Here is a 23,548-nt window from a genome sequence, read left to right as displayed (position 1 = left end):
AACCTGGGCTGCACTGAAGGTCTGGGTGGCTGTATTCCCAGAGTTGGAAACAGAGAATCCATCAGGGAGCCCTGAGAACATAAATGACCAGCACAGGGACTTGTTCTGGCTTCTGCTGTTATCAGTGCACATTTTTTTAAAATTTATTTTTATTGTAAACAAATGGGATACATGTTGTTTCTGTTCGTACATGGAGTAACAGCATACCATTTGCGTAATCATACATTTACATAAGGTAATGATGTTTGATTCATTCTGATATTTTTCCTTCCCCCCCCACCCCTCCCACCCCTCTTTTCCCTCTATACAGTCCCTCCTTCCTCCATCCTTGCCCCCCTCTCACCCCCCATTATGTGTCATCATCCCCTTATCAGTGAGATCATTCGTCTTTTGGAGTTTTGAGATTGGCTTATCTCACTTAGCATGATATTCTCCAATTTCATCCATTTGCCTGCAAATGCCATAGTTTTATTATTCTTTATAGCTGAGTAAAAAGCCAACAAGTTGAAGATTTGGACCTACTTTTTCTTCTATAAGATGCAGGGTCTCTGGTCTGATTTCAAGGTCCTTGATCCATTGTGAGTTGAGTTTTGAGTGCACATTTTTATTTCAATATTTTTGTTGCCTTCACAGGTGATTCTGGCCATCTCTCCTGGGATAACTGATACTGAGAATGGCTGAGTTAGCACATAATAGGCTACAGAGCCTATAAGGAAATAAAAGGAGATGGGGGTTCTACTGGTGAAAAACCCTTCCCATGAGATGCCCACTTTCCCCCTGGTCTGGAAGAGCTTCAGGAAATCTGCAGGTCCAAGGGCATCACCTGGCATCAAATTGAGTCATAGTGGCCCATGAACCTGACTGGGGGATGAAGATTTGAACCCATGACCACACCAACCCCTTACCTCCACAGGCTCACACAAGCCAGAGAACAGAGTGTGTGAATTTCAGCCCCAAACTCATCCTGCAACAGGTTGCTGAGCATTATGTCCACCACAGATACAGCCCTGCTGAGCTCAGAATTAGGGCCAGCTATGTTGTACAGGTGCCTCCGACTGGGGTTTATATCGGAGCCTTGGGGCAGCACTTGTGCAAAGAACCAGGAGGCTGAGGAGAAGGGCCATCCAGGTCATGATGTCCCTGTGGGTGCTTCTCAAGCCCCAGGCTGGTCTGTGTTCCCCACAGGCCAGGTGTCTCTTATTCCCTTGTTGGGAAGAACTGCCTGTTATGCAAATCAGCCCAGCTCAGGGCTGCTACTGGAGGAAGCTGTGTGTTGTCCAGAGCAGGGCTCAACCCAGGGACACAAAGAGGGGAGGGGCAGCCCTAAAGAAATGCCCTCAGCCCACCAAAGGCTCTTTTGCTTGCTGGTCCCAATGGCAGGGCCATGTCTCCATCCCAGGCTTTTTCTAGCCATGAATCAGGGCTGGACTGGTTATAGAAAGATGAGTCTGTCTTTGTAATCTGAACCAACTGTATGGTTGACAATAAGAGGTTTTGCCAGCTATGGGATCTTGTATTCCCAGTATAGCTCCTAGGCTGTATAGGACAATAAAATTCCTCCATAAGTGTACCTGGTATCTTAAAGGTTCAACGAGATGCTATATCTCTCTGGAAGCCCCATGCAGATCTTGGGTGCTCTGCCTCACAACTGCAGTATGCTCTGGGTAGGTTCCACACCTATTCTGCAATACTGATAGTTACAGAGCTTCAGAATGAATGGTAGCCCAAGGAATCCTGGACCTCTGTCATATCAATAGGGACATTCTGCAAAGGTCAAATCTGGGAGACACAGACATCAAAAATATGTCCATCAGTGTCAATGACAATACTGGAGAAAAATCCAGCATTTCCTCCAGGTCTCATGTTGTGGGCACTAACCCTCCAACATGTGAAATCTCCCTGCCTGGGTGAGATCTGGTGTTTGGGAAATGTGTGACAGGTCTAGAGATTGGCCCGATGAGACGAGCTGGGTGTGGGAAAAGCAGGTGTCAGGAAAGTCGGGAAGACTTCCTGTGTAAACACTTAACAAATAGGAAAATTCCAGAAAAGTTGAATATAAGAGAAATGGAGGCCAAAAGAAGCGTACTTGTTTCAAAGATGATGTCATCGCAAAATGACACCTTTTCCTCTAGATATCAGGCTGTGCTCACTAAACCTCCCACATGTTAGAATCCTGAAGCTTACGCCCAGCCCAAGCTCAGGCAGCTTTGTCAGGTGGTTTTCAAGTGCCCCCTGGTGGCCACTCCACGCTGACTCTTCCATGTTCAGGGCATTGCTGGTCCAGGTGCAGTTTGAGAACCTGCTTCTCAGGCAGAGGATTTTTTGAACTTTGGCCAGGAGAGGAATTTCATCTTCTTCCTGTAGATGTGACCAGTCTAAGAACCAAGAAGGAGAGGCTCAGATTACATAGGAAAATATGAACAGGTGCATTTGGAGGAGGAGGGTCAGAAACCACCTGAGTTATCTCTGCATGTTCCTCTAGGGTGCTGAGTGGTCATGGAAGTGGTTCCCGGGACTGGTGCTGGGTGACACTGGACTCATAAACTGACTCTTCCTAGGGTCAGCTGCAGGTGCAGAGTCAACGTGGGTGAGAGGTGGTTCTAGAACCACAAACAGACAGGAGACCATTCACCACCAATGCTTATGCCCAGACCCACTGTCATCTCCAGCAGCTTTCTTTCTGGGGTTCGGCAGGAACATGATGCATCCCTTGTTCTAGTAGACTCCCTCTTCTGCTTGGGGCTGTGCTTTGAACACACCTAGTTTGCAGTTGAAGCAGACTGTTCCCACCCACCAGAGTCTATGCTTTGTCCTCTCTGTTTCTTTAAAATCCAGACACTTTCTCCAAGTTCCAGGCTTCACCATGTAGTACAACGCATGACCATGGCATGGAACACTCAGTCGACCAGAGTTCCTTGCCAGTGCAAGTCTGCATTTGTGAGGGAGGGAAATGTATTGGATTTTGCATCATTTTGCCTCTTAAATGTGGGGGTGATGGCTGGAGCTGCAAAAGCCATCCTGGGGTCTTAAGTCAACAAGAAAAATAGCAAGGTGGAACAGAAGCTGAAAAAGACCCTAGACCCCAAAATGAATTGGTGAGTACTGTAAACCAGCAAACTATGCCTTGGATGTTTTTCAGAAGAGAAAAATTGCCTCCCTGTCCTCATGAATTTGTTTTCATGTGTTTTCTCTCTCATTTAACAAACATCCACTGCCCACTAGGGAAATAATTAGCACAAATAAATCAATTAACTAAAACAATGTTAGTGAAAGAAACTTGCAGGGCTAATGATAGGCAGACAATTTACACAGTGATAACAGAGAGAGACAGGCAGGTATAACCTGAGGCTGGGACTCTCCCTGCAGATGTGTCTCTGGTGCTGCCTCAGGACTGGTGAGAAACAAATCACAGCACATATGTGGGGACAGCAGAGTCCAGTTAGTGGGGGAAGAGTCTGGGTGTGTGGTGATGGGAGAAGGAAGTGGAAATGTGAGGGGACCAGGCCTGTAACCTGTTTAGTCCATGACAATCTTATCTCCTAAGGAGCATTTTGATGGCAGGACAAATCACAGAACAGTTGATGGGGAAATTTGCAGGTAATAAACTCAGTTTAATGGCATCTGTGTAGCACATTATGAACCTCGAGTACAGGGAGAGATGAGGCAGAGTGGGTTCCTCCAGTCACTGCCCTGCTTACCTGGGACTTGATATACCCAGAGGGTGGTTGCTGGTTCCTCTCTTCTACCCTGTACCCACCAAGCAGCCAGGTGGGAACTTAGGCTACAACCTGTGCCTCCTGTCCTGGGAGGAGGACAGGTTTCAAGTTTCCTCTAGTGTTTGGTGAGTGACACAGCAATGTTTTCCTTGATAAGTCATGGTTTCCCTGACCTGGGAATAAAGAATATGAGGAGGATACTTCATAGGAAAGAAAAGGAATGGATCTGAGAAAGGGATTGACAATCACTAGGTCACTCAAGGAGCAGGTTAGAAGAGGAGAAGCTTCTAGGCTCCCAATAATTACCTTCCCTAGGTGTTCAAGGGTCATCCTGGGCTGGGCAAGGTGTGGAAATATCCTCAGTCAAAATGTTTGGTCCTGGAGCACAGGGTTTCTTCCTGTGATTAATTCAACTGCAAGATGTGCTGCTACCCCTTACATGGGCCTGGACAGACTATTTGAAGTGTGTCCAGCTCCCTGTACCATTCCCAAAGACCACATTTTCAGATTAGAAACAACCATAGCAGTCATTTCATGGATATTTAACCCAGATATTTCCTTGAATTATCACTTAGGCTCTATGGATTGCTACACAAAATATCTATTGACAACTCAGGGCCTATTAGCATAAAAGGTCATTTTAATTGTCAGTGGTACTTTATACAGTAAATGATATGTGGTTGGTTTTATCTGTGTGATCCAACACTTCAACAAATTAGACATCAGTTCATAAGCAAGTCTGGAAGGTGTACTTACAAGCTTTTAATTTTCCATTTTAAAAATGTTTGTAATGGCACATCTATGTGAACTGAATGACCCAAGGATAAACTTTGTAAAACCATTTGTTTCAGGCTATATGAAGAATTCAGCCTGGATAGCACATTATTAGGGAATTCAGAAGACATTTTCAATATGTATAATCAGAAAAATGAGGGATTACACTCTATTTATGTATGATCTATCAAAATGTATAAATGCATTCTACTGTCATGTACAATTAATTAGAACAAATAAAAATCAAAAAATTTTTTTAAAAAGATGTTTTCATATAGAGGACAAATGTGGCTTTGCAAATCCCATGGTCATACTCCTGGCTTCTGATCTCATTCAAGGACTTGTCTTTGCATAAAAGTCACATTTTTTCCACTCAGTAGTGTGTACACTACTAACTGAGCCACATTGCCAACACAGAATGTATCACTTCAATGAGGAATATATGCCTGTTTTTGTGCTGCGCAGGGTTTAATTTTGGTCAGACTTGGGAGGCTCATGCACCTATCTCTTTGGTTGTGGGAATGAGGGATATTTTGTCCTTGATCATACCTGAGAACCATGTGTGCATTGCTTAATGGCATGGTCTTTGGGGTGATCTTGTTATCAAACACCAAGAGTTTTTCTGGGCACATCAGCCCAGAAAACAGATCAGAAATCCACATCCTGAGGATTCCATACTGCTGGGCTCACAATCATTCATCTCTTTTCAAAGCCATGTTCTCAGAAGAAGGTCAGAAAACAGGTACCCCTTCTGACACACTCCATGCTGAAATGAAGGAAAGAAAGTGTGGGTGTCTAACCAGGCTCTCTGGAATCATTTTCCATCCTGAAATCTGTGAACTAGTTTTGCAAGGCTCTTTATGGAAGTGACAAGACTTTGGACTTAAGATTCAACTAATTCTTTGGGAAAACCACATTTCCAATAGACATCTGTACTCCTCTGTAACTTCTGCATAGTGATAAACCAGCTGAGTGTGTGGAGACCAAAGTCATGGTCATTGTTTGAAGGATGCCTGAGAGTCAGACCTGGGTGGGGAAGGGCAATCCTACATGTGCATCTGTCTGTGTTGTAGTGAGCCAGCATGAGTTGCACTCACTGCCATGTGCTATGGCACATGAAATAGTCAAGACTGACAGAAATAGTCAGTCTTGTTCCCAGTCTGGCCCAACTGATGGTCAGATTGACTGTGTCTCCCAAACTGGAGCTAAAGAATTGGTCAGAGTTGTGTGTGGGCCTTTTGCTGTCATAACAGGTGAACAACACAGGAGGCCTGCCTGGTTTTTGTTCATACCAATGTGCATATTTATTCCCCAATTTACCTTCAGAGCATATGATTCTGGCTGTCTACCTGGAGGACACTGACACGAAATATTGGGTAGCTAAGTCAGCTAGAGGAAGCTATGAAGCATGCCAGGAGAAAAAGAGTATGAATAATGACAAAGGAAACTTCCAGTATTTCCCCTATCTGCCTGGTCTGTTCTCTGTACAGGGACTTTTTGAGTCCTCACCTCACCCACTTCAATCTTAGTTCTAGTGACCCATGAGCCTGGTAGGACAATGGAGCCTCTGAACTCAAGAGGACCTAGGTAATCCCAACTCATGACCTAGCTTCTCACCTTATTTTTATACTTTTACATTAATGTTAAGCATAAAGTTGATATGTGACCATGGGTTTTGAACTAAAAAAAAAAATCTGAGTTTGGATACTATCTATTTACTACTAGCACGACTGTTTCAGTCAGCTTTATTGCTGCTATAACTAAAAGATTTGACCAGAACAATTTTAGGGAAGAAAAGTTTATTTTATGGCTCACAGTTTCAGAGGTCTTAGTCTATGGAAGGCCAGTTCCATTCCTTGGGGCTCAAGGTGAGGCAGAACATCATGGCGGAAGAGTGTGGCAGAGGGAACCAGCTCAGATGATGATGAGGAAGCTGAGAGAGAGAGAGAGAGAGAGAGAGAGAGAGAGAGAGAGAGAGAGAGAGACTCTACTTGCCAGATACAAATATATACCCCATAGCTACACCCCCAATGCCCACCTTCTCCAGCCACACCCCACCTGTCTCCGTTTACCACTCAGTTAATCCCATCAGGGATCACTCCACTGATTAGTCTAAGCTCTCATAACCTAATCATTTCCCCGTCGAAACACTCTTTCATTGTCTCACATGTGAGCTTTTGGGGGACATCTCACAAACTGTAACAGTGACGTTTAGCAGGTAGGAAATGGGCATTATTATTCTGATCTGATCTGGGACAGTGTGATGACGTGCCTGAAGGGGGACCCAACCACAGACGGACCCTCCCTTCTTGAGATGTTCAGGTTTCACTCTCTGTGTATTGTGAATTAACAAACGGTCATCCCTCAGTGTCTGTGAGGGACTGATTCCAGCCCCCGCCCTGCTAGACTTTGTGGATACTCAAGTCCCTTACATTAAATGGAACAGTATTTACATATAACACACACACATCCTCCCGTGTACTTTATTATTTTGGGGGGTCTGTGTTGCCCAGGCTGGTCTTGAATTCTTGGACTCAGGTGATCCTCCCACCTCAGTCTCTCGAGGAGCTGGAACTTCAGCATATGCCACCATGCCCAGCAACCCAGATATTTTAAATAATCTCTAGATGACTTATAATGCCTAATATGGTATAAATGCTGTGTAAATAGCTGTGTACTGTATTGTTTAGAGAAAAAGAGAAAAAAGTCTATATGTTGTCTGTATATGTTCAGTACAGACATAAGTTTTTTCTTCTTTTCTCTTTTGTGGTTTTAGGGATTGAACCCAGGGGCACTCCCCAGCCACATCCCCATCCCTTTTTATTTTATTTTTGAGACAGGATCTCACTAAGCTGCCGAGGTTGGCCTTAAACCTGAGACCTCCTGCCTCAGCCTCCCAAGTTGCTGGGATTACAGGTGTGCACGCAGTGACAGCGCTCGGCTGTCATATCTTTTTTGAATATTTTTCAATCCTAGGGACTTTGAATCTGTGGATGTGAGGGACTTTGAATCTGTGGATGTGAAACCCAGTTGTATATTCACGGAAATCAACGAAAGTGAGACCCGGCTAGGAATCTGATGGAAAACGAGTGGGTGGGAAGGAGGGAGGAAAAGATGTCCTTGTGATAGAATTCTCTCAGGGAAGTGCCCAGTGGTGCTCAAGACCTTTTCATATGGCAAAGGTGTGGGGACAGAGAAGGGACTTGGGGGGAGGGCCCAGGATAAAAGGAAGATTTTGCAGCATGAAAAGGCCAGGCAACAGGTGTGAGGTGCCTCTGCAGGTCTAGGGTGGAGAGCAAAGAGGGTAGGGTGTGAGAAGCTCCAAAGAGAGGATCTGATGGTGACCACAAAACACGCAGCAGGAAACCTGTCCCACACTCTCACTGCAGCCGGGCAGGTTAATCTGTTTATTTTTTCAAAACAAAACTAAAAATCACCACTCAAAATATTTGAGAAGAGTGCTCAATCACAGTTAAAAGCTTTCTGCAATTTGCAGCCAGAACATCACATCCTGGTGGGTCAGAGACGAGAGCTCTGGCGTGGCTCAACCAGGGCTGGGGCTCTTCAGTTCTGCTGCTGTTCTCACGCCGCCTCACAGCCAACAGCAACGTCAGCCCCATTCTGCAGAGCTCAGCGCATCCAAGGAGCCATCTCAGATCTCAGCGGGCTTCTGCTGTGACTGCCTGGTGCAGCAAGGGCCCAACATGCTCGCCCACCCACCAGGAGAGGTCCTAAAATGTCCCCAGAGGAGACCGTGGGCAGAGGCCCATGTGCAGACTTCCTCAGAGCGAAGATGGACAGGCCCTGCATCGTCACCGGAAAGGGCCAATTCCTTGTCTGGACCCAGCTGGGTCAGAGAGTGGAAAAATCCATTTGGGGTCATCATCGCTCATGCTTAATGTTGGCTTCACTCCGCTCCAAGTTGACCCCGTTGCCATTCCGAGGACCTTCCTTCTTGCTCCAGTCTTTTTCTGTGTAAAACTCAGCAAGCACAGGGCAATGTTCAGAAGCCACTCCGCCCCAGGACCAGTTATCTGGAATCCAAGGGTTCGTGAGACCTTCTCTCACCACCGCCCAGTGACCTGAAGGGAGAGGAAAGAGACCCAGGAATCAGGCTGCAGGTACAGGGCCAAAGCTGCACATGTGCCAATGGGGGATCCCTGAGAGTCTGCCTCAGGGAGCTGGCTGCCTGCCACCCGGACTAGAAATTCCAGTCCCCAGGGTCTCAGTCCTGGTTGCAGGTTAAGACTCTCACAGGGGGACCCAGGCATCGCTATTTTTCTTATTGGTAAATCTCCTGTTGAAGAGTAATAGACATCTGGAGACTTAGTGAAACAGCCAGGAAGGGCCCAGAACCACTGTTTTTGTCTTTTATCAAAAGATCCTGTTAGGCTAGGGGTGCAGCTCAGGGGCAGGGAGCTTGCCTAGCATGGGAGAGACCTTGGGTTCAATCCCCAGCAACACACATGCGCGCACACGCACACACACACACACACACACACGCTACACACACACATACCCTCTGGCACTGCTCAACAGGAGGAAGTGCAAGGGATTCCTCCCCTACCTGTGAACACCTTCTTCAAGCTTTTACTGATCCAGATGTTGTCCAGAGACTTGGAGCCCTGAGGATTCTTGGTGCTGATGTTGGTGAACGTGTGTGCTGGGATCAGGTGGTAGAATTTTTCCCTCCTCAGGATATCGTAGTCACTACTATCTGGTCCTTGGCCAAAATCCCCTAAAATAATGACATCTTTTTCTCCTAGAAGTGGAAGGAAGAAAATCAGGAATTAAGGAGCAGGTAGGAAGCAGAACTCGACCTTGACCTCAGTCCCTTAAAAGGGAGCTGTGATTCCCTGGCTGACTCTCCAGGGCAAGGACTGCAGCTTGATTCTCATTCTCCCAATTATTCCAAATTTCTTATGAGACTGCCTTCCCCCAAACTTGAAGAGGAGGTTAATTTGGAAAGGAGAAGTGTGACACAGAAATCACCCCTGTTCAAATCCAATAGTGGGAAAAGGCTTAGGGTCTTGCCCAGATATTTAACTAAAGCCCAACAGTCTTTACAGAGCACCTACTCACGTCCTACTGCTTGGGAGATTCAGAGATGAATAAAACACATTCCCGCCCTCTAGGAGCTCACAGTCTAATAGACAGACAAGAGCAGAGTTTGAGTATAAAACCAGCAGCATGAGAACACAGCACATGGAAGGGTGGCCAGGGGAGGCTCCCCAGAGGAGGTGATGGCTCTCTTGGGTTTTAGAGGATGCGTCGGAGTACTCAAGGCAGTGAGGTGAGCAGGAACCCAAGCAAGGGCAGGGAGTTAGGAAACTGCCTGGTTTCCTGTGTGTTGGAGGCAGTACCTAGAAGAGTTGGACGCTTCTACCATCTAGGGTGTCAAGAAGTCAGACACTCAAGATGAGACTGGAGAGGTAAGCAGGGCTACTCCCTGACTGGCAGATGTGCTCTATCTGCCTGACAATTAAATCAGATCACTGGACCAAGGGAAAGGCTGGGTCCTTTCCTGGCCTTCAATGAGCAGCCATAGCATCCAACACCCATGGTGACAGACGTGATTTATAATTCTCCCGCTGTGGGTCATTTTTAAGGCTATTTCCAAAGCTGTACAACATGCTGAAATGAGAAACTCATTCAAATATCTGTATCTCTGCTTTCTGTCCTTAGTCTAGAATCCCACTTAAAACAACATGGCCACTGTCCAGATACTGGATAGACAGTGCCAGCCCAGCTTCCAAAGGCTGCTCCAGTGACAACCCTCTCCAGTAAGGTAAGGACGCTCCTGTCTGCATCCCTCACCAACAATGAGTATTCTCGCTGAAAAGATTAGTTTGGTGTGTGAAAATGGAAGCCTCTTTCTATCGGTAGTCACGTTTCCCCTCCTTGAGGTTGGCATCTCTACATGAATCACTTGAAATTCGGCTGTGCAGGAGATTTCTCTCTTCTTCATCATTCATTAATGTGTTCAATCACTTGTCTGTATCAGTATGAACTCCTGGGTACTTACTTTATACACTGAGTCATAAACCACTAATATGTTATTTTGTTGCTTCATTTTTTTCTAGCTTTCATCTTTGGGAGCTCTTGCTGATGGTTCCCATTTCCTTTTGGCATATACCCACCATGGTTTATAAACCCACCATGGTTTATATACCCACCATGGTTTATATACCCACCATGGTTTATATACCCACCATGGTTTTGGTTGGGCACTTTCATCCTTCCTGAGTGGCCAAGATGCTCCAGGATCATCCTGTATCTTTTCTGTTGCAGTCTAGAATCAGTCACTTCTCAAAGAAGATCTTATCTGAGAATAGTATTAGAAACTGAGATCTGTGTGCTGGGAGGCTCATCATGTCTCTTTTTTGACCAGGGTAAATTATTGATCTACAGGCTTATTTATTGATCTACACGAACTCTTCATATATCTAGGAAGTGTTTTCTTTCCCTGATCATCACGCCTTTTCATTTGGTCTACGACCAAAGGAAGCACATCAACTAAGCACAGATGTGTAATTTTTTATGTACTACTATCTAACAAACTTTTCCTAGAGTGGCTCCAGGATCAGACAGATATTCACTGAATTCTTTTTATAGCATCATCTCTCACATTTTGTTCTTTACCCTGTTTGGAATTTACTTTTATTTTCCCCACAAACAACTGACCACTCTGAGAGTATCATTTCTTGAAGAATCCTTTCTTTCTCAACTAAATTGTGATACCAATCCACCATTTAAACATCTGGTATATCATGTATCTGTTTCTGAGCTTTATCCCATCCTGTGGATCTTTTCTTGAGCTGGTACCATAATATATTTTAATAATCCTTTATTAAGATTGTTGACAGCTAATTTGATTTGAAAATTAAGATTTGATTTTTTAGTAAACCAATATTAACTTCATTTAATGTTTTCATCCTCAGCTGGCCAAGAGGAGGTTGTTCCTTGTTCCTGTGTCTCCTTTTTTTCTCCACATAAATGAACAGACAAGTTTATCTATTTTCACATGAATCATAGTAACTTCACCTATCAGATCCTACCTGATTTTTCTACTTATCAATTCATCCTAGAGATGGATCAATTTCAAGTCAGTAGTTTTCAAACATTTTTCTTTCTTATTTATTCATTTATTTAATTAATTTATTTAGGTACTGGGGATTGAATCCAGAGGGTTTTTACCACTGAGTCACATTCCCTGCATTTCTTATTTTTTGAGACGGGTCTCACTAAGTTGCTTAGTGCCTCATTAAATTGCTGAGGTTGGCCATAAATTTGCAATTCTTCTGCCTCAGCCTCCCAAACCACTGGGATTACAGGTATGCACCACCACACCTGGCTGGCTATCTATCTATCTATCTATCTATCTATCTATCTCTGTTGTAGTTGGAATCAAACCCAGGATTGCACATGTGCCGGACAAAGACTTTATTACCACTGAACTACAATCTCAGTCCTACGTGTGTGTGTGTGTGTGTGTGTGTGTGTGTGTGTGTGTGTGTTTAAACAGGAAATTCCAGTTCTCAAGTGAAACCCCATAGGAAGCCTGAAAAGTAGAATGGGTACAAATGGAGCTGCTCTAACTGAAGTGGGAGGGGAATCTCTAAAAAGCCCCTGGGACAATGGGGGCTCCAAAAAATATTAATGCTCAAGTCTCATCCCCAGAAACTGGGTGTCCTAGGGGCACAGAGATTCTGGTGTACTCTCTGGTGGCCTGATCCTCAGCATTTCCTACAGCTCTTAGGGATTCTATGCAGCAGTCTTGGGAACCTCTCCCAGGACTCAGCTGAAATCTGGTGCAGTAAATATACACATAGATATGACATGAATGGATTTCTTGAATTATTGAGTCTTCCCACCCAAGAATGACATGCTGCACTATCGATTCAAATTCTTTTTAGAGTTCTTTAGAAGTTTTATAGTTATCTTCATCTTATCACCATATCTCTTAAGTACTTGATATTTTGAATTTTTATTATAAATACAATCTGAATGGAATCTTTACTTTTACTCCATATTTTTCAACAGGATTATTGATAAGATATCAAAAACTCTTTTTTCTTCTCTCTCATATATTTTTTTTGAACTAGCCAGTTTTCATAATTCTTTTTCTGGGACTGTTTAAGTGTGGTAATCTGACAATCATATTCTCTAAGAGCAGTGATTCTTTTGTCTCCTTTCTCCCTGAGTCTTTGTTTCACTCTATTAATCCAAATTAACTAGGAGGAAGAATAGTCAAAGAGAGTTACTGAAAATGAATCAAAACCCTAGAGAGCAGTTTATCTGAAACACTGGCTCCTAGTCCCAATTCTACAGAAAACAGCTGAATAACTCTGAGATGGAATCTGAGCTTTGCCACTTCTCAGTTCCTTGGCCTTGGGTGAGTTCTTTAGTTGAAAAAATAGGGAGAATAGTTCACTTCCTGCTGGTTGCTACTATAAGTGCCTGGCGTGGGGCCTTTCATGTGCAGCTCAGTCCTCCTTACATTTGAGTCTCTTAAACCAGATTCACAAGAATGTTAGACAGACACCAGCAGAAAGTAATTATTTATATGTTAGTAAGGACTACAAAGTGATATCAAGGCCAAAGTGGAAAGGTTTTCTCTTTAGAGTAAGTGAGACATCGTTTCTTCCACAGTCTGATTTACTCCTACAGGAAGTGGAACAGTTCTGAAGTATTTTCCAAGCAAAGCAAATAGAACTTCTGAAAGAACAATGAACTGAAGCCAGGGATTCCTATGAACTTTGCCTCACCCTTCCAGTCATGAGTTCACTTCAGGGAAAACACATGACCCAGGGAGTGGAATTTATGTCAGAATTTGTGAGGCAGGATTTAAGGAATTTAGTTCTTAAGTGAAATCATAAAAGTATCTGAGACACTCAGCAAATCTTTTTCTTTGGTGTGAATATGCTTCAGTAATAATGTCCAGAGGGCATTTGAAGTGAAATGACAGAAGACACCACCAGAGGGCACTCATACACTGCATATGGCTCCCTCCTCCAGGGGGTGCCAGGAACAGAGTCACAGGCTGGAAGCTTCCCCTGCATCTTCACTGCTAGGTCCCTAGATCACAGCAACCTGGACAGCAAATCAGGGTGTGCCCAGGCTGTCTCGAGACATAGTGCCAACTTCCAACAGGAAAGCCAATTTGAGAATAACATTAATGACCACAACTCATATTTGGCCAGCATTAATGACCAGTCACCGAGTCCTCTTTGTGTGCTGGCCTCTGTGCTGACCTCTTCCTGGACAGCATGCCATTTAACTGTCACAACCCCATGGGGCAGGTGCCATTACCACATCCTCTCTGCAGGTAGGAAGTTCAGCATCTGAGAAGCTGAACAGTTTACCCAAGGTCACAGAGCCAGTCCTCAATCCAGGGCTCTTTACAGAGGGAGGACTGATGAGCTGCAAGACCGTGAGCTTGGAACAGTGCCTGCTGCACCAGTGAGAGAAGCACATATTGATCAGATCAGCAAATCGGCCCTAGGAATACCTCAAAACTCGGTGCAGTTTGATTTTGAAAGGACAGAAAGATGCTGCATTTATTGATTATTAAGGAGAAGTGTCAGTTATGAAAGACTGAGGCAGAAGGTTCCTGTGGAATGAGGAAGATTTTCACTGGGAAACCCAAAAAACCGATCAGAAAAACAGTTCGAGCCAGATGTGGTGGTGCACGCCTGTAATCACTGATTCAGGAGACTGAGGCAGGAGAATCACAAGTTTGAGGTCAGCCTCAGCAACTTAGTGCAATTTAGCAAGAACCTGTCTCAAAATAAAAATAAAAAGGACTGGGAATGTAGCTCAGTGGTAAAGCACTCCTGGGTTCCATCCCTGGTACCACCAAAAATAAAATAAAATAAAAATAAATTTAAAAAGACAATACTGAAAGCAGAAAGAGGCTGGTGTCAGGGGTCAACCAACCAGTTCTGTGTGACTTTGAGAGAACAAAGGTTCTCTCTTTGGACAGGCTCATCTGGATTATTCTTTCAGCTAAATCTGTGTTGGTAATGCTGTGGAGGCAGTTCTTACAGGCTTGTAGAAGCCCAGATTGGCCTCCTTGACATCCATCGGCCTGGAGTGGGTGCCTAGTGGTTTGTTTCTTTAGTTCCCAAGAGTGAGGGGAGAATGCCAGGGGCTGATTTCCTCAGAAACCCTCTGGACAAAGTGCTAGTGACAACCACTGGAACGGGGGTCTCCACTGAGGGACGCCCTACCAGATGCCAACCATGGCTCTGCACCCTGTTCCTCTCTTGCTGAGTTCACAGAGGGAGACCCTGTTCTCCAGCCCCGGTCAAGTCTGATAGAAGAAAACCGCATCAGAGGACTGGCACACGACCTGCTGACGTCAACCGGGATGCACATTTCAGAAAAAGGCGGAAAGGCCTGGACTTTGCAAATGGAATCGTTTCTGTTCGCTGTGGGAAATGCAGGCTTTGTCTTGTTTGAGCCGAACCCCTCTGCTAATCGATTCACCCTTGCTGCACCCGGACGGGCTGCGGCACTTCCTGAATCCCTGGCTCTGAAGTGTTACATGTTAACAATTAATTGGATATTAGTTACAAGCAGAGGACAGAGGGAGTGTGAGTCACTGTCCCTACCTGGACAGGTCAAGGCTGAGCCAGGCTGTGGGTCAATAGTTCCGTGGCAGTTTGGAACAATAACCTGCCTGTTTTCTGACAAAAACCTGACCCCTCCCTGGATATCAGGGGCGGGGAAATGGCGACTGCTTATGGTTGTCAGAGAAATGATTAACCGCATCTTTCCTTTCAGCTTCCACGTAAAGAACAGTCCAAGATGGAGAACAATAGAAATATCCATAGATATGAAATGCTATCAAGTCATCCTCAGGGGAGATACTAATTGTGAGTGAACAGTTTCCCATGAACAGTTTCCTGGATGGGGCATCTCAGCATAAACATCTCTTCTGACTGTTCTTAGCCCGAGGACTAATCATCTATGTAGAACTGGACTTTGCAAATCAAATCTGACCTACTGACCAGAGTAGGTCCTGGTTCAGAACTTAAGCTTGTGTAAGCATATTTGTAGAGGCACTATTTGCAACAGTCACCAGATGGAAGCAGTGTCCCCAACAAATTAGTGGATGCAAATTCATAGAAAGTAGGTAGCATGGTGGTCTCCAGGGGCTGAAGGAGGGAGGAAGGAGAGATGAGAAGTTACCATTTAACGGACAGAGTTTCAGCTGGGGAAGATGAAGAAGTTCTGGAAGTGGATGGTGTGACGTTTCCACAATAGTGTAAATGCACCTAATGCCACTGAGCTGCATACTTAAAACTGATTGAAATGGTTCATTTTATGTTATATGTATTTCATTACAATAGAAAAAATACTTTAAAAATGTAAGTCCATTCTTTGAAATATTTTTGTAGCTGAATCTTCATTGAATCCCTCATTTAATAAGCAGGGCAATCTATCAAGCAGAAGTGTTAGAAAGCTAGAAAATACTGTTCACGACTCAAGAACAGAGACTTCCAAATCTCCAGCTGCACATCTTCAGTTACAGAAGGTTGCTATTCTGAAAAATCAAGCCACATTGAATGTACTGCCATATTTACAGCTGTGTGGACTTCCCTTCTGGTCAACCCAATGCAGGAAATCTGCGTCAGCAAGTGCAGAGTCTAGACGAAGGGTTGCCTTTCTCCTGAGGCCCTGCTCTTTGCAGCATTCTTTAAATCTTCTGGTGTTTTAGAGTCAACTTGTGTACCCTGGAACCCTCCTACGTTCTTGTACTTCCCTTCTGCATGCTCCTGGGAGGCAATGACTGCCCCTGCCCTCACCAGATGGGGTTTGGAGATGTGTCTGAGCTCCCATGCTGGCTTAAAGGAGCTGAGTTCACGATCTGCATCTCATCAGGGGAAAAACTCAATCTGCCACTCACAGGGGTGTGCCATTTCCCCTCGTCACCTCCTGTCATTCTTCCTCAAGAGCATGTGCAGATCTGCACTTATACCACCAGAGCGGTGGCCTGAGGCAGCTGGATCCAGGACGAGTTATCACAGGTGTGGGTGATTTTACTTATATTTTTATCTGTTCCCCTAATGCTTTCCATCCAAGAGAGGCTGAAAAGCCAAAAAGTCAATGCCTTGGTTCCACATCCTAGGTCCACAGAGACAAAGGTGGGATTACACACTGGGTCAGTGGGGCTCTGAGATGCAGGCATGCGTTCATCTCCTGTGATGCACGCGCTGCTGACAAATGGTCAGCCTGAGTGGTCAGAGAGAGAGGGAGAGCTTGGCAGAGGCATTTGCCACCTGCCCTGGAGAAGTGTGTCCCAGTCACCGAGACCATTTCCTACCTTTCAGGGTTTCCTGCAGGGTCTGTGCAAAGCCGGTCAACCGGTGGCCATCACTGTGGTTCTTGCTTGCATTCTCTCCCGCTGTGAGGGTCAGCGCCGCCAGGTGAAGGTTAACAAGGGTCAAGTCATTACTTCCCACCTGGGCATCAGGGAACAAGGTAACAGGGAAGAGCTTAGAGGCTCATGTCTCCTGCATCAGTTACAACAGCTCCACACACACCACTGGCAACGTAAGCAACACAAAGCCAGCTCACGCCCCAGGGCACAGCGCAAGGCAATCCATCTTAGACTCTTCCAAGGCACAAGACCTACAGGAACAAGACCAATTTTGCTTCACCAGGCCACCCTGCAACACTGCCTCCAATATCCCGCCCCTTACTCCTCCCTAGCTCTATCTGCATGTGTCAGGTTTTAATTTTTCCTCCTAAGTCACCATAGAGAAGGAAGAGGTATCTTTAGCAAGTGACTGTGAACAAACAAGAGGCTCCCCTGCCAGGATCCACTGTGGGATCTGTCTCCTCCCCAACTCCACATACATCGCACACAATCTCCTTTGGGTTCTTAACCCTCTGGGGCCCACTCTCTTCTGATAGTCACTTTAACCTGATTTTACATGTGTGAACCTCCCAAACTCACAGAAGCTGGGCAGCAGAGGATGTGCACCCCAGCCCTGCACCCCACAGGGTAGCTTCTGCGGTCGGCAGGCACGTACACATAAGGCCAGTTTATCTTCTGGGCCATCGCAGTATTGCTCAGCTCCTCAGGATTGGATAATCTTGCCATTCCATTCGTTATAGCAACAAACGTTAAATACTAGCAAGAAAGGAAGGGTATAGGGGAAGCCCCCATGGGATGGAGGATGCCAGTTTTGCTTTGCAGATGTGATCCCAGTTTGCAGACCAACACCCATCTGGGCTGTGGCTCTAACCCACAGAGAAACCACCTTGAGACCAGGGCTGGGATGCACTACATGAAGAGATAAGTTCCCCTCTGTACTAGACCACATGCCTGCCCTAGAATGTGACCTGAAGTCACATTCAAAAGGTCAAGTGCTTGGCTAGGGTACCGCTTTAGAGAATTTAGGTCCATCGATCCTGACTCCATAGCATTTTATTATTGGTCTGTTAAAAACAGCCTGCCTTTTAGTGACACCCGCTGATTCTGGCTGCTGCCCTGCTTGGTCAAAGCCAGAATAGCCACTTGACGTAAAAGGGTGGCCCCATGTGATATTAGGAGGTTGTAAAGACAGTACCCGGCTGACTTGCACATCAGCACACAGGTGTGTGTGTGCAGACAGAACCCCATCGATAGCACAGGCAGGAGAGTGAGAGGTGCCACTGGGGACCACAGCAGACACTCTAGTGTGTGAACACTGCACCCCCCGCAATTCACCTCTGCAGGTACAAGTATGAGAGGGCATGTGTGGGTTTATAGCCCCCAACATGGGGGCTCCTGCCAGAGATAAACTATACTGGGGTTAGAGGTGGCTCCCAGGCTTCAGAACTGCTGTGGAGCATACAGAAAGGAGGAGGTCCCCACACCCAGCAGGTGATGGGCTTGCTGGGCTCCATGCTGAGGGTCCTCTCTGCCTGTCCTGGGGTTTCACAGTTTAAGTACCATGAGGATAACTTTCATTCACTGTCTGAGCTCCTGGCTTCTCCTCCTCGTTGCCTAGCTTCTAAGCATTTTGCTGTCCATTTACATTTCCCAAGGGCATCCAGGCAGATTCAGGACCAGTGTTCAGACCAATCTGCATTAGCTGCTCCCAGACTCTGTGAGACAGAGGCTCCCTCCAGGGCCAGGCGCATTTGGAGATGCCAGCTACAGGGCTACTCCTTATGAATGCCCTCCAGACCCCTCTCCTTGGTAATAAGGATACAAGACTTGAGAAGCAGCTGAGGGGAAGGGTGTCTCAGCAGCTCTGTGACCCCCAATCCAGCCACTGCCAAATGCCAGGCTTCAGTAACCAGTGCCAGGCAGGCTGAAGAACTGCTCAAGGTGCTTTTGAAAAACAGACAGTCCTGGGCCCTATTCTAGAAATTCTGTCTGTCTGGGATAAGGTCTCAAAATCTGTGATTTTAAGAAAATCTCCCTAGGTGCTGCTGATGTGTTGGGTTTGGGAGCTGGCATTTCTGACTGCCTTCCTCCTCTTTCTTTGTTTTTAAGATGGGGTCTCCTTAGGTTGGCTTTAAACTTCTGGGCTCAAGAGATCCTTAACCTCAGCCTTCTGGGTAGCTGGGACTGCAGGTGTGTGCCACAGGGCTTCTCCTCTTCCTCCTTGCCCAGTTGTCAGAGTTAGGTGAGGGTCTTAGGGTCCCTCAAGATCCCCTTCATTTATGTGCTGGGCAAGGTCACCTGACAAGGAAGCCCCAGGAGCAGGTGTTAACCCAATTCCGAGAGAACAAAATCAAGGCAAAAAGCTAAATATGAGGCTCCTCTTGCTTGGTTTTACAAGAAAGACTTTGTTTTCCTTTTTACAAGGAGTTGCCTGTGCAGATGACATGAAGAGGGTACCTTGAACCTCGCGAGGTATGGGCTGGGGCCCGAGGGCTTCCCGTGTCCGTTGCTGGGCGAGCTCTCCTGTGACGCAGCGTCTCTCAGCTCCACACCGGCTGTTGCATCCCACAGGAATCCCGAGAACCCAGCCCCCTGCAGCAGAGAGGAAGACAGAGTCTTGGTGCCCAGACCTAAATCGACAAGGTGCAGCCAGCATAGGGGAAAGAGGTCAGAGGGGCCAGACAGACTGAGACAGCAACAGGGTCCTGCTCTGGGAGATCACGCACACAGGAATTGTTTCTGTAATAAAAAGCATGCCACCGAAGCCACAGCTCATTCTTCAAAATAATTTCACACATTGCCAATTTCAGAGTTCTGAATACAGTCAGTCTGGCCTCTCTGTTCTTTCCCTTCTGGAGGGAAGTAGGGGAAATCCAGCCCAGGCAGCTATCTTTTAAATCATCACATGCCTTGAGGTAGTAACTCATACCCCCATTTGCCATTTGAGGATACTGCTGCTCAGAGAGGTTAAATAACTTCTCTAAATCCCACAGCTCTAAATGGCAATGCTGAGAATTAAAAATAAGACTGCAAAGGAGGTGTTTGGCTTATTGATCAGTTGCTGCTTACCACAAATGGTGACTGGCACCTAGTAAGTGCTCGGGTGATACTTGCTGAGTCAACGGTGGTCAAAGCTAACAGTTATAATGGTTTGGAACTGGTCTAGTCCCCTCTGCAGAGGGACAGGGCAACACACAGAGGTCCGAAGCCTGGGACAGAGGTTCTGAGGGCTGGTGGGTAAGGCAGACAGATTTTGGGGTGTTGTAGGCAGAGTCTGCGGCTAACCCCCTGCTGCCTCTAGACTGCTCTGAATCTGCCTGTGTGTCTGTGTGTCTGCCACTGCCCCTGGGGGACTGATTGAAAGAAGAAAGGCTTGTCTTCCATAGCACAACCCACCTCAGCCTCTGCAGGCTCTGTTGGTCACCATGGCCCAGGAGTGATCAGTGTCATCTGACAGGCCAGCAATGCTTGTCGCTACTTCTTTAAGTAGCAAAAGGAGAGAAAGAGACCCTGAACCTTCATCTTCCTGGGCAGACACCGAAAGTCCCCAACTTTAGCTCAGGTCCAAGCTACACACTTGATAGACATCACACCTCACCTGAATGTGTATGGTTTAGGAGTGGGAGGGAAGAGGGGGCCCAGCAGAGGAACTCCTGGATTGTCAGGATCTCCTTGCCTACTCTCTGGAAAGAAGATTAGTTTAAGAATTTGGAGACCTGGGCCTTAGTCCCACTGCATCAGAAAGCCCCAAGTGAGCCACTCAGCTGGTTTAAGCCTCAGTTTCTCAGCCTCAGGTGTAGAGCAGGTTCAATATGATGGCCCTGTTGGCTTTGCAGATAAGCCTGTCTCCCCATAAACCATTCTTGCAGCAGTGGAGCCAAAGGAAACCTCCTCATGCTTAGCTCAAGTCACCTCCTGCCTGAAAACCTCCAGGGCTCCCTGGTGCCCTCCGGGGGGCTCCGCACCTTCCTGTTCAACACCACCTCTCTCGCCTGCTCAACCTGTCCCCAGCAGCCCTGGGCCTTTCCCACCCCCATGCTTCTGTGTACACCAATATCTCTACCAGTGGCTCTTGACCCCTTCCTGGGTGCCCTTCCCAAGCCCCTGATACAGGTGACTGAGAACAGCCATGGAGGAGCACAGATTTCCCCACAGAGGCAGCCCACTGGGCTCAGATCTGAGCAGCATGGCAGCACGGTGATTTTGGGGCAAATTGTTTCTTCTTAGGTCTCCAATTTCTCATGTGTAAACTGCCCCTCCATCTATGGGGTGAGGACTGGAGAACTGAGCAGAAGACACCTGGACATATTCTGGGCTTTGGAGACCTGGCAGCTACCGCTGCCACTTTCTTGAGCTTGTCTAGAGACTGGTCATTCGTAACCTGCAGGTATATTTTGTTGGACTCACATAGTCACACATTTTAAAACATTCTTTCGGATTATCTGTTCATACTTAACAGTCAATACATTTCACATGACAATGAATCTGGAGGATTTGACCTTCTAGCCAATAATACTCCATAACTGGCTAGACCTGGTGCTGCAGCTGCAGTTCACAACAGGCAGGGCTCTCTGGCCAAGGCTACCATTACACCATGTGCATCCCCAGGACCTGGCTTGTGCTCTGCTACTGAAGCATTCCAACATTCCAGTGCATGCTATCTTTTAAAATCCAGGACCCATCCTGTGGGCTAAGAAAGGGTCTATTGCTCCCCTTGTACAGATGAAGGAATTGAGGCTGAGAGAGCTAAGTGGCTGGAACTCAGTTCTTTCTGCAACAGCATTCTGTTCCCCAAAGGCCTCGACTCCCCGACTTGGAGTAAGGTGCCTGTCTTGTCCTTCCAACAGACAGTGAACTTCCTGAAGGAAGAGCTGGGATCCTTACTAGGTTCTGTAAAGAGTAAGCATGGACAGAGCTGCGACTCTGGGTCCGTTCTTCTCACCAATGTGCATCTGGCACAGAGCACGGGGCCTGGCACAGAGCAACTCACCTTTTATGAGTCATTTGTTGAATAAATGAACAAAGTGTGTGGAATGAACTTGAAGAGCCTCATGGACCCCCATACACCCACATACACATAAAGTACTATTTTGAAAGGAAACAGAGGGAATTCTTATCACTTCTGTATGAACTGAGGGGAGAGCCCTGGGCTAAAGCCATTGGGACTAGATGCATGCCACTCCAGCTGCATGTCAGCCTGCTGGGAAGGGTGCTGACTCAGAGTCAGCCGCGGTTGCTGTTTCCACCCCCACATCAAGCCCAGAGAAATGAGACTTAGATGCATATTTTTCAGTGATAGCCATTTTCAATAGCAATAAATAGGGGCTTATTGTCGATAAAAATAAATGGCTAGACACTTTCAATTCAGCATACATGTAGGATTTAAGAACCCAAGTTATAAATATCAATCATACAAGTGCAACTCAAATATGTTTATAAGCATGTTAGGTATACAAGTGACAAAACGTGACATCTACACTTACGGGAGAATTTTATAATGATATATTTTTCGAATCATGAGTAATTATCAGGAGTCTTTTTGAAAATCTAAAACCCCACTGTTGTTGATTATTTCAAGGTGAATAAATCTGGGCTTGAATATAATATGTCAGAATGAAAATGACTATAGACAAGATTTAGCCATAGTTATATGGGTGTTACTGATGAAAAATCAAAATCTGCAAAAAATTTCAATACAGCATTTCTATGTGCATAATTCCCACTATTGAAAGCAAATATTTCATGTATGAACTAAGGTGAATCTCAAGTTTTCAGTCAGTGAATAATGGATTCTCCTCAGACTTGGCAGAGGCAGAGGAATTGTAAGAACAATGGACAGAAACACTCATTTGCTGCCTTGGCCCTGGACAGGGTTTCTCCTCCCCAACCCTAAGCTCCCATTTCCAACTAGGAAGGAATTCATTCCCAATCTAAACAAAAAATGAGAATCAGGGCATGAGAATTGAATGGCAAAGACTGAAAAACTGGGTGGAAATACAAAATTGCATCAAGGATCCTGGCAAAGGAAATCTTAATACATTTTTGGAGAAAAAAGTATGTTTAAATACAGTAAAAAACAAAGGGCAGGTTTTGCAGTTGAGGATACCTTCTGGAACGGACTTGAGGGCTTCTCAGCAACAACAGACTTCCAGCAGCCCCGAGGACCCTTCCACTTGCGGATGTTGGGCAGGATGGGCTGGTTTAGCTCCGTACAGAACTGCAAAGACAGAGCAGAAGTCAGCGTGTCTGAGTCCCCACAGCAGCAGCCTCAGGGACAGACGCTGTGATTCTGAGTGACCACACATCATTTCAGACTTGTTCAACTTCATCTCTGTGTTCTCAAAGATCAGGGTTCACAGTGTTACATATCAACTGAAAAATAAATAAATAAAAAATTAAGAAAACAAAACCCAGGGCTCACAAAGATCCAGACAACTAAACAAGAACCACACATTAAAAAAGCAGACTGTCCACCTGTGAAACTTCAAATTATCACCTGGAGACTCTGTTCACAGAAATTGATTCTTGCTGTAAACTTAGTTCTTGCCTAAGTTCAGAAAGAGCTGTGAGAATCCTTTTTATGCTTGTGAACCCAGTCGATTCAAAGTCCCAGGAGGGTCTAGATCAGGGTCAAACCCAAAGGGGAAAAAAGATGACTACATGGTGTCTT

The 23,548-nt window shown here is 45.9% G+C and overlaps 1 protein-coding gene across 5 annotated transcripts in view; it reads right to left on the bottom strand.

The window, feature by feature from the left end:
* Positions 1-7,863: 7,863 nt before the first annotated feature.
* Eepd1 (endonuclease/exonuclease/phosphatase family domain containing 1) overlaps positions 7,864-23,548 on the bottom strand; it is a 114,767-nt gene continuing 99,082 nt past the window's right edge. For all 5 annotated transcript variants that reach the window (XM_047562814.1, XM_047562815.1, XM_047562813.1 and 2 more), the window contains 5 exons: positions 22,985-23,095; positions 19,336-19,470; positions 16,822-16,960; positions 9,058-9,252; positions 7,864-8,572 (listed from right to left, as the gene is read on the bottom strand). In XM_047562814.1, the coding sequence (XP_047418770.1) occupies positions 8,373-8,572; positions 9,058-9,252; positions 16,822-16,960; positions 19,336-19,470; positions 22,985-23,095 (780 nt within the window). In that variant the 3' untranslated portion in view covers positions 7,864-8,372. The remainder of the gene's footprint in view (positions 8,573-9,057; positions 9,253-16,821; positions 16,961-19,335; positions 19,471-22,984; positions 23,096-23,548) is intronic.

This window comes from Sciurus carolinensis, chromosome 8, assembly GCF_902686445.1.
Source record: "Sciurus carolinensis chromosome 8, mSciCar1.2, whole genome shotgun sequence".
NCBI classification, from domain to species: Eukaryota; Metazoa; Chordata; class Mammalia; order Rodentia; family Sciuridae; genus Sciurus; species Sciurus carolinensis.
The sequence above is the reverse complement of the archived record's forward strand: the minus strand, read 5'-3'. Positions and strand labels throughout refer to the sequence as shown.